The sequence below is a fragment of the Rhynchophorus ferrugineus genome, unplaced genomic scaffold, assembly GCF_030347505.1.
Source record: "Rhynchophorus ferrugineus isolate W39M unplaced genomic scaffold, kcgeb_rfMv2 rfM10, whole genome shotgun sequence".
Classification (NCBI taxonomy): domain Eukaryota; kingdom Metazoa; phylum Arthropoda; class Insecta; order Coleoptera; family Curculionidae; genus Rhynchophorus; species Rhynchophorus ferrugineus.
The window spans coordinates 18,957,112-18,968,909 of NW_027472589.1; the positions used below are offsets into that span (position 1 = coordinate 18,957,112).

The window sequence follows — 11,798 nt, forward strand, 5'->3', positions numbered from 1 at the left end:
AGCTGTACATTATACTTTATATACTTTTATTGTTTGCCTTTCTTTTTTTGTCGATCTTTTAGCACGCTTGCGCACGCAACTCTTTTTTCATACATTATCTTTAGGTTGGACATGTTGATATTGGACATGGGATATGGGTACACATTAAATATACAATTACATTTATTAAACTTGGAGTATAGGCTGGATGACTGTTATAAAGAATCATAAAAATGTATATACTAATAATATATTATAGAGAGATTATTAAACATATATTTATTTTAAAATTAAAAGCGTGATTTACTAGAAATAAAAGCACAAAATTCCAAAATTCACCATATTAAGTCAATCACCGATCACAAATGCCGCGAAACAATGACGTCACATTTTTCTAACCATCATTTCGATTTTATTTGGGTTATTTATAATAAATAATAAATATTGTTATTTCACAGTAAAAAAATTGATTTTGTGCTACCGACGAAAAAAATTGAACTGGGGTTTATCAAGGCAAATAACCTAAATTTCTCCACGATCGATTCGTCTGATCTGAAATAATGATTTTAAAAAGAATATTAGAACTTTAATGGAATTTAAGTGAATGATATTCTAGACACACTAACCATGAAATGTGGTAGAATATTGAAGAGCATTAAGTAAAAATACTATGTGATAAGGGAAGTGTGAGAATAGTATTAGTGAAATCAAATGCCCTATATTTATTAAACACATTTTAATTTTGAAGTTTATTTTAATAATAGCCTTACAAATTTATAAGCACGTGCAACTACAATACTTCATCAAGGACTTTAAAACATGTGTGTTTAGATATGCTTTAACATGTTAAATTCTTTTATGAATTCGTAAACTAGATTTCTAGTTAGTTTTTTTACTTCATTTGACTTCATTAACAACATTTTAGTTCATATATTGTCTGAAAGTATTGTACGAAATGTTTCAAATTTCTGTTTTCCATAACACACATACGAGGCTGTAAAACCTCAATAAAATCACATTATTGAATTAAATATGTATCAATTACCCTTAACGTAGTGAAGTATAATCCATCGAACTATTTGATATACAATAAATCAAAAACCAGGTCTTTTGTAATCTAACCATGATAGGATTCCATTGACGCTGGTTTTTTGTATTTTGAGTTATATGGTCGTTCAGTTAAAAGTCCATTTTCCTTTATCCGGTTGGCTTTCAAATATTGTAGAAATATATACCGACTTCATGCTCATCTGTACAATAACATTTTTCGGTCTCGGAAAGAAAACATAAACTTGTTTGGGGTTTTACCGCCGTATAATTACATTAGGAACTCCCACACCATCGATACACATTAGAATATTTAATTATAACACAACATTATTAAAATAATCGTCAGGTGCGTCCAAATTAAATACACAACAACACAATTACACTTATATATATATATATATATATATATATATATATATATATATATATATATATATATATATATATATATATATACTACTTATTATATAAAATGACACTTTCAAACATCAATTTTTCTTTCACATCCATATTTTTCTACTTTTTATCATATATTAGTTTTTCAATAACAGCCCTCTAGCCTATTGTAAAGTACATTTTGTGAAAACTGTATTGTATTATACATTGTAACTTTTAAGGATGTATATTAATTTGTACTTTTGTACTCTTTTCTCTTATATATAGCACGCAGAATATTTTTGCTCTTCGTGCATGCAGTTGTGCGATGGGATGTTTTGTTCCCATTTTATTGTATTTGCTAACTTAGTGACGTTTTTTTACTTTTAACAATCCAATTTCCTCCTCCCTCATTTCGATCTGAAGATGACATCAATCATCATTGTATCAAACAAGCAGAGTTCCTTTTTTGTCGATTTAAAACTAACACTACTAACAGTGATTTTGATGACTTCGACATTGGTCGTGTATATAACAAAATAAAAAATCATTTATTGCCGGTTGGTTTCGGTTCATCGGATTTTCTAATAGATTTTATTTTATTTAGCCTTCCTTTGACCAACCTCCCGTAGTGCGGCGGCCGGTAGCCAGGGAACTGGCTTACCGGGACAGCGCCTACGAATCCAGAAGACAGTCACAGTCACAGTCCACCGCCATGACGGTGGATAACTTCAGGCTGATCAGTGTTTTAGGACGAGGACATTTTGGAAAAGTTATCTTAGCTCAATATAAGAACACCGGCGAATATTTCGCCATCAAAGCGTTGAAGAAGGGCGACATCATCGCCAGAGATGAAGTTGAATCGTTGCTTTCTGAAAAGAGAATATTCGAAGGTGAGTGATCATTTGCAGAGGACAGCAAAATTCGACTTTGTTAGATTCTCATTGGTTCACACTGCGCATGTGTACATTAGGGACCAATACTAACCAATCAAAAAAGTGCCTGCATTGATGGGACATTGCAAAACATTTCCTCGGTTTCGCCTATTTAAATTAAACCTCTATATAATACTCTATGCAATTCTGTCAATTATTGTCGCTCTATCAGATTTAAAGTGATTTTGAAGATGCGCATGTTCAATGTAAACCAATGAGAAGCTAGCTAAATTTTCGTGTCATATGATCATTTAGTGGTTTTAGGTTTGAATGAAATTTACGATTTTCTTCGTTTTTAGTTGCCAATCACATTCGTCATCCGTTCCTCGTAAACCTGTTCGCTTGTTTCCAAACTGATGCTCACGTCTGTTTCGTAATGGAGTACGCGGCTGGTGGCGACCTAATGATGCACATCCACGCGGACGTCTTCAGTGAATCCCGAGCCGTATTTTATGCCGCCTGCGTAGTGTTGGGCTTACAATATCTACACGATAATAAAATAATTTACAGGTAATGTAATATATTGACCGTGCCGCCAAAAACATTTTCGCATCAAACGTTTCCTTTATAGAGATCTCAAATTGGACAATTTACTCCTGGACACGGAGGGTTACGTGAAGATCGCCGATTTCGGCCTGTGCAAGGAGGGTATGGGTTTCGGGGACCGGACGGGAACCTTCTGCGGTACGCCCGAGTTCCTCGCGCCCGAAGTACTGACCGAGACCTCGTACACTAGAGCGGTGGACTGGTGGGGCCTGGGCGTGCTCATATTCGAGATGTTGGTCGGGGAGTCCCCGTTCCCCGGCGACGACGAAGAGGAGGTGTTCGATTCGATCGTCAACGACGAGGTCCGCTATCCCCGTTTCCTGTCGCTAGAGTCCATTGCCATCATGAGAAGGGTGAGTCCGTGCGATAGCATTTGTTTAGTCTGTGTGGGTACAGTGTTGAGTTTCAGCTTTTGCGCAAATCTCCGGACAGAAGACTGGGGTCGAGCGAGAGGGACGCGGAAGATGTCAAGAAACAAGCATTCTTCCGACATATACAGTGGGACGAATTACTACATCGTAGGATACCGCCGCCATTCGTTCCTACAATTGTAAGTGTTATCTTTAATATTTTATATTATCTTTACTTCTACTGCTATAAGGGAATGCTAGTAACTTATATTTTTTATTGGGCCGTTTTATTTATTCCACTGATATAGTGACGTGTTATTTATATGTTGTAATATATATGTTGACATGACATTAAACTGGGTTATCTGTTTATTTTCAATACTGAAACAATACAAGTGAATATTATTGAATTGTTAAAATCAATAATTAATCAGCATAATTTCTTTAAAATTATTAGCCCTATAAATTAATTTTAAAGGATTTACAATAGATGGTATTACTGTGCCTTAAATCGCATCAGGAACATTTGTAAGCAACTTCATGTTGAAGCATCAATGACGGGTTTCACTTCCCAGCATGCATCATTTCGTAGAAGTGAGAATAAGATTTTTTCAGTGCGAAAATTCTTGAATTAGTACCATCGAACAGAAAGGCTTAGAATACAATTTCCCATATGTAAAGTTTTAACCAAGTTTTGTTCATCCGAGTCACCCGAGGGCGCGCAAAGCGTGTTTATGTACTACACGGGAAATTTAAAAAATAAAATTTTAATAAAATATTATATAAATTCTAGTTACAATTATACAAATTGTTTCTAAAATACATCAACAAATAATATCTAATTTGACAGCTAATAACTTATTTTTAATTGTACATTGTTACCGCCTTAAATATTACAAAACAGTACTGGTTTTGTCGATAAATAAAATAAAGTCTAGGGATAGCTTCCCACATAAACGAATTATAATAGATTCCTGGCACTGTTAAATAGCATTTATATAATCTAACATAATAGCAGAATTATAAAAATATGTGTGATAATTCTTACTTGCAATATTACCTGCATATGTGGTAGTACTTAGTCTTTTTTGTGTTATGCTGTTAGACTATTCTAATTTGGGCTGAGCAACTGCTTATATTTAATTTGTAGCCATATTTTCCTTTTCTATAAATTAAAATCTGTGATTACACACATATTATATGTATCAATTCATTTATCGATTTAGATTTTAATGAATGACTGTTCGAAAACTTCATGTAGGAGATCATAAGAGGTTTTTCATTATTTACTTTCAAAACTCGTTTCTGCGATAGAACAAAATCTTTTGGAAAATAATTAATTTTATTTGAAAGAGAAGAATAATTTGTAACCTCCCAGACGTCACTAGATTCGGGCGCGCAAAACATGGTTACGGGTGTGCCAATTTAAGTTTCCACTCTATATTCCTATGTTTTTTGTTTTGTACTGAGTAATCTCATTTGCGGTAAGTTTGACTTTTTATTTCAATTTGAAGGAAAATACGAATTAAGGTCATTTATTGCTGTGTGAAGCTTATGCAACCATGACATCGAAGACAAAGAGCGTTCTAGATAGCCAATAAAAAATGGGAGAACGAGGATTTAAAGGCATTACTCGATAAAATCATCAATCGATATCGACTACAAATGATGCATTTGAGCCCAGCATGTAACAATGTTATTCTTCAGCATGACAACGCTCGACCATATGCTGCAAAATCGGTGAAAACATACTTGGTGACATTAAAATGCTCTTCCTAATTAAACAGTTATATTTAGCATAGGTAATATGGTAATTCCGATATATTCCGAGTTATGACCTCTGTAAGCAGCGCTTCACTTTTTATGGAATCTGTAAGTTGCTTTGACTATCGATGGACAGTACTTTAGGTCTAGTCAACAGACAGCCATTTATCTTTATAATGGCACAAAAATATGTTATATGTTACACCAAACTTAATATTTTAACTGAATTTATTGTCCATTCCATCATCTTGAATTATGTTCTTCATCTTGATTATTTTTCAACTTCATAGTAAAATATTCTATTTTAATACTTTCCTCTTTTTTGATTGATTTTCCTGAGTTTTGAATGCCTCTCCCCCTTTGACATACCCTTCCCATAAATGAGGATTTAGTTTTTCTTTCAATATTATCTTTTCGCCTTTCAAGAGTTCCGCCGAGATTTTGATGAGGTATATTCACATAAAGGGCATTGAGTCATATTTATCTGAACTTTAACTTTTGCAGGGTCAATTATGCCTAATTATAATCAATATGGTATAGAATTGAACCCTTTTTGCAAAATTAAGATAAAAATTTAATAGATACTAAACTGGAACTTTCTCACACGTCTCTTTACATTATAACTGCTACAATAGCTTTTTCTACAATATAATATTGTTAGGACCAACTAAAATTAGCTACTACTATATTCAATTAGTTTGGAAATCAATTCGTTTCGTAAAAGTCTATGAAATGGAGTCATGATATATACACTTAGTATCCCCAATATTTTTTTGAACTAAAAACTCTTATTTGGTGTCTTTTTGTTGCTCTAACTTTTCATGTCAAATAATAGGAGGATAATCTAAATCACCGTTAATAATGATATAAACTTAATTTCGATTCATTATTTAAATTTATGTTAATGGTTTTTAACTTTGCGCATGAGTTTTCTATAGAAGTAGTAAACATTTTTATAGTATGTATTCATTTTCTATATCGTAATAATAAAATCTGACATCTAATTTCTTTTGGTCTACAACCCAAGATGTCATGACCATATAAGATAATAATAATATATTATTAATTTTAATGGTCACTGTAGATTTTTTTTCACATTAAAAAAGGTAAAGACTAGCATTTGGGAACTATCGACTGAGAATAGTAATGATTTTTGTAGTTAAAGGTACACCTCAACTGTTTTTTCATTCGTTATAAGAGACGGAGATTTAGGCATTCGTTCCCGTATTGATTTTGAGAGAGGAAAGAACGGAAGTAATTGCTTAAATCTCTGTGCTGTAGTGATCTGTTCATTTCAGATGATTTTAAATTCAAAGTAGCAGTGATAAATTAATGTTATACTTTAGTATCACTTTGAATTTACAAAAAAAAAAGAAGGAATGGAATAATGATCCCAAATATATTTCATCGTATTTTAATGTCTGGAAAGTAACAACGACATAAAAATAATGAACAATATCACTTATATAACTATATAAGTGAGACGAATATGTGCATATTCCTTATCGTACTAGTGTTGGAAAAGTGTACTTTTTTCGACTTCCCTGTAGTCTGACTAGTCATAGCTGAAACTAGTTGATCAAAAGTAGTGGAATAAAACAATCGATAGTCGTTTTCAGTCAATACTTCCCAACACTAGTAAAAACCAAATGAAATTGAAAGCTAACCATTTCATGAGAAACGAGACTATAACTTTTTTTGATTTTAGAATTCAACCGAGGACGTGAGCAATTTCGACGAGGAATTCACATCAGAGCGACCTCAACTCACCCCGCCCAAGGAACCGAGGCCTCTCACCCACCAAGATCAGAACCTATTCAGGGACTTCACCTACATGGCAGACTGGTGCTGACAGTGATGCTGTTATCGATAGCTTTTTCCCATATACGAGCGGATGCCAAATGTGGAAAGCCCCGGGCTGTATATACAGGGTCACCGGATAACTCCCTGGTTTCCTTCTTCGTTCGTTTATCATTAACTATAAAAAAGTTTGATTTTTCAGTTCTCGGGACCTGGTATCATTCGCTGCGTCCGCCTGTTTTGCCTTTCTAGTAATAATAATGGATTTAACATGAAGTAAACGGAAGAAAGCTCAATTGAATGTATACAAAATCGCAATGCACAGTATTAAAAGAGAATACGAAAAGTCTTGTCGATGTTGGATCCTTTTTTATGTCTTTCGAAACGTCGTCGTAGTTTTTTTTTGTTTCACGCCGTCGACGTTAGCTCATCAGTGGACTGAATTTGAACAGTTGTTTGCAATACCTTGCGAATTATATTTTACTGAAGGAATTAATATTCTAATAACATGTAACTATTAATTAACGCATTTTCTTTCTTTGTTAATGTTGTAAAAAGTTTACTATTTGTTATAACTAAGTATTAAGATGTTACGAACAAACCCTAGGACCTGTAATTAGGTTGTTTTTTCTTTTATCAGATTCACCATCTTTATAATGTAAAACGTTATATATATGGAAACTTTCTTGAAGTTTACACAGGAGTTTTGTCCCTAAACGAGATGATCAATTCTAGGTGTTCAGGATAGAATTTTGAATAACCCCCGAAACTATATGTAGTTGCCTTATCTGGTACAAACAAAAAAAATAAACAGTTATTTTACATAGACTTGTACTCAACTATATTGAATGGAATCACCATATATTATCGCGTATATATTTATATTAATAACTAAGACTGTGAAAACAATGCCCTAATAAGATTATTCAAGTTCGCAAAATTTCGATCCCCTGAAGCCTTTCTCGCGAGAGTGAAGGAAGGGAAACCGATTTTTTGTCAATGAGAATCGGAAGTGCCTGTTCTAAATGAACTACTATGCTCATATTTTTCCTTTATTATTATTATTTTTGTAAATATAGTCACTAACAAGTAGGATGTAAGCCCTTTTTTAGAATAATTAATAGAATATTTTTTGACGCTTTAATATACCTTTAAATTATATAAGTTTTAATACATACTGTCGTTGGCCAATTGTGGTTTAATACTATTTTATTTATACCATTAAACATCACTAAGTAAACATTGTTATGAAAAATTTGAAATAAAGTCATATTTATCTGACCAGTGTATTTTCTTACTATATAAATTACTATCACAGGATAAATATTCTACATTAAAATATTAAATAATTCATTCGTTGTCTATTGCTTATTGTAAGAACTATAGAGGTATAGGTTTCCTATTAATTATCGGGAAAACCTATTATGGCTGAAGTTCCCCAGGATAGTGTCTTGGTCTACAGTGTTGATATCCCAACAATAAAACAAACAGTACTTGGGCCATTTCCTGACAATATAGTTATCATTGCAAAAGATATATTATATCTCTGCCTGATGCTATAGAAAAAAATATAAGTGGTAGTCAACAAGATCTACAAAATCTCCAGACCAGAGACTGGAAAATACAGCTTAATTCACGGGTGCTCGATTCCTCAAATAGAATGAGCAGAACTGCTGTTTGTTAGATTTTTTAAGCATAATTATTCAAGCAACCTTAAAACATTCCGGAATATGTTTCAGTATTAAACAGACATTGAAAGATGTTAACATAATGTTTGCTTTTCGTGGTTTTCTTTCAATAACCCAGGTGAAATATCAATATGAATTTTTGTGGCTACTACTTCCATTGGAGATTATTATATTATTTATTGTTTTTCGAAAATGTATTCAGATTTCATGAAAGTAAATTAACGTAAATAGTAAATAAATGAATTATGAAGGGGTTTAAAACACAAAAATTACTATTTTATATTAAAACACTATTTTATTTTATGGCGATATGTAACGACACTGAGGATTTTATCTGCTATAAACCTCTATATTGATGACGTCTATTTTTAGATATTTCACTCCTACTGTGAGATGGACATGGTCGTTGTCTCATCTGCAGTTTATAGTTCTAATAAAATATTTTTTGAGTATATCCTGTACTTTCGTCCGCCAGTTTGCATTTGTTAATATTCTAAATTCTTTGTTTCTACTCAAATTTCCATGGTATCTCTCTGTAGGATGGCTTCCCATGTTTTGGTGACTCCAAATTCCAATAGTCTACAGATCAGGAATTGAACTACTGCAATTCGCCTTTGGTGACCGTCCACCTTGAAGAGCAAATTCCAGTAGTAGACTATGGACCGTCCACCTTGAAGAGCAAATTCCAGTAGTAGACTATGTTAGTTTACAACATATTCAGTTCGCCCCTGGTGGCTTTACACTCTCAAATGTCATGATTGTGTCGGGAATCCACAGACTGAGGATGTCTACAAAAATTGAATGTGTTCTAATTGGAATAGTTTATAACTAGCAGTCTTTGAACAACTTCAATTGACTACTTGGGACCTTACAGCTTCATTTGCAATATTTTGTCCACTAAACTACACCAAGGAATGCTTCGAGTAACTTGTCTTCTTTTCTTGATAATTAATTTGATTCCGGTTAATTGAATATTTTTAAACAAAAAACAATCTTATGATCTCCCTGGAATCCTACCTAAAATATTCTACCCTAAATTAGATATTATTTTCTGCAGAACTTTGTCCTTTATCAATAATCGTCACTGGTAATCCATACAAAGCAGCTTGCTCTATGGTTTTTTGATGTTTCCTTAATTCTGAGTCCAGTTTCTCTTGTTTATTCACCCTCGAATGTTTTGCAGTAGTATCATTTGGCTCTGAAAGGCCTTTGGTTATTTCATAATAGATGCATGTGGAATCTGGGTGAACAATAGCCAAAAAAGCCCTAAAACATAACAAATAAAATACTACATTACTTACTCTAAATTATTTAAACTTTCTACCTATTCACTTTGTATATATTCAAGTAATCGTCGATTTTGTTAAAACTAAGTTCTTCATATGATGATATTGGTATAAAAACACTGTGAGGTTCCGAAGCAGTCTTTTTCGCTCTTACTATAATTTTTCCGGTGTTTTGATCGTATTCGTATTCAATATTCCAGTATTTTTTTACTATGGGTATATAAAAATAGTTCTTTTGTGTTTATAACATTAAATTGACATTTACCTTCACATAATTCGAGTAAAACCTGAGACGCTAGTACAGCGGATTTTTCATTAGCACCAAGTGATAAAAATTTCGATATCTGCAAATTAAATTATGTAATGTTACTAATGAACTTATTGAGACAACTTACCAGATCTTCCATTATACTTGTGTTGACAAAAATTTTACTTGGCTTAGGTTATGTTCTGCAAGAATCTTCGTAATGAACTCAGTTACATATTCTTTAATATTTATTGCTTAGACCAGTTGTGACAACGATTTGTTTGGACAACGATTTGTTTGTTTTTTAATGCTGTTAACTAACTGATTTTATTTATTATTTATTAAATTTTTAATGCTATTAACTATTTATTTAATTAACTAATCAACAATATTTTTATACATTTCAATTGTAATAATTTTAAATATTTACAATTGGAATAAGATTTAAATTACTCTTAGTTCCACAATCTGCCCAGAGAGCGATAAGTATTTGTTATGTTTGTATTATATATACATGGCATCTAGAAAATCGCTTTATGAAGTGATCTCCTGTATAAATACTATTTTAGTAATTAGTCTTATTCTGACGTCTATATATGTTCAATAACCAGGTTGGATGGTGTTAGACGTTTTAGTGTACGCACTTCACTGCCACTTCGCATATTTAGCTGATTAGCGAACACATTGGGATTCTATGATTGAGATGCCCTCACACTCTTTCGAAGTACTTTACACAAACACGTTAAATTGAAACACCCGTTATTGATTCTAGAGGAATATCGCGCTGTATCACTTCATTTGAAACATCGTACGCAGCATCGACAATGGCACGCAATACTTTATTTTGGAACCGTTCTATGATTGATATATTAGATTTGCTAGCTGTACCCCATAGTTGTATTCCATATGACCAAATAGGCTTGAGTCATAGAGTAATATAATAATATCTTGTTATTTAACGATAACTTGGATTTGCGCCCAATCAGCCAATACATTTGGTATAGTTAAAGTCCAAGTTGTTTCCGTTCGGCGAGAATGTGCTTTTTTAGTTAGGCGTTGATCTAGGTTAATTGATGCTATGGCTGTATTTTCATGAGAGGCTAAGACTGCCGTGTCTGCGTATGTTGCCACAGTGGTTATTTTTGTTGTAGGTAGATCGACTGTGTACAGAATAAGAATAATTTTTCTCTATGGGCCCAGTACACCACCTTGCGGAACTCCTGAATATATTGCATGCAATTCGGTATGTTCATCGTTTTACAGTAAAATGACACAGTATGGGTCGCCATTTTTGTCTGTTTATAGTCTATTTCTTATTTTATCTCCAAAAGAAAAATGTTTATATCGCGCACTTCATTTTTTATTGGCGTACTCTTTTTTAATCAAAATTAATAGAGTCAGTATATGATAAATATGTAATTAAGAAAAAAGATGCGGCGGTCTTTTATTATAAAATTGTATTCACTACACTTTAGGTCTACTGTAAAACGGGCATCTGCTATATGTTTCTAAACCCTCACTTAAATAACCGTAACAAAACATAGATTTTTTATCTCTTGTTAAGAATGGTATTTTTCTAGGGCTTGGAGCGCGTTGATAATACATCTTCACAAATAAGATTTGAAAAACATTTTAAAAATCTTTGCAGTTATCTCCTTGATAAGAATAATATTATAATAATATAAGTTATATAAGAAATATAATAGAATAAGGTAATAAAATCTTATTAATTTTAGGAAAATTTTAAATAAAATTATTATTTAAATATTAGCTAAAGC

At 32.6% G+C, this 11,798-nt stretch overlaps 2 protein-coding genes across 6 annotated transcripts in view; one reads left to right on the forward strand and one right to left on the reverse strand.

Moving 5' to 3' along the window:
• The window catches only part of Pkn (serine/threonine-protein kinase N), a 106,890-nt gene extending 98,810 nt beyond the window's left edge, over window positions 1–8,080 (forward strand). For all 4 annotated transcript variants that reach the window (XM_076416108.1, XM_076416110.1, XM_076416107.1 and 1 more), the window contains 5 exons: window positions 2,012–2,297; window positions 2,639–2,849; window positions 2,911–3,238; window positions 3,295–3,435; window positions 6,708–8,080. In XM_076416108.1, the coding sequence (XP_076272223.1) occupies window positions 2,012–2,297; window positions 2,639–2,849; window positions 2,911–3,238; window positions 3,295–3,435; window positions 6,708–6,851 (1,110 nt within the window). In that variant the 3' untranslated portion in view covers window positions 6,852–8,080. The remainder of the gene's footprint in view (window positions 1–2,011; window positions 2,298–2,638; window positions 2,850–2,910; window positions 3,239–3,294; window positions 3,436–6,707) is intronic.
• A 682-nt stretch (window positions 8,081–8,762) lies between these two features.
• LOC143203829 (uncharacterized) lies at window positions 8,763–10,959 on the reverse strand. 2 transcript variants are annotated; one of them, XR_013007442.1, is made up of 5 exons: window positions 10,169–10,959; window positions 10,039–10,117; window positions 9,812–9,983; window positions 9,158–9,753; window positions 8,763–9,116 (listed from the first exon to the last, which is right to left on the reverse strand). XR_013007442.1 is itself a non-coding variant. In XM_076416140.1 (5 exons), the coding sequence occupies exons 1-4, from the start codon at window positions 10,178–10,180 to the stop codon at window positions 9,525–9,527; spliced, it is 492 nt and encodes a 163-aa protein (XP_076272255.1). In that variant the 5' UTR covers window positions 10,181–10,959; the 3' UTR covers window positions 9,189–9,275; window positions 9,505–9,524. The 2 variants fall into 2 exon arrangements, 1 of the variants encoding a protein (XP_076272255.1); XM_076416140.1 differs by lacking the exon at window positions 8,763–9,116 and having other exon boundaries at window positions 9,189–9,275; window positions 9,505–9,753.
• Between the last annotated feature and the right edge of the window lie 839 nt (window positions 10,960–11,798).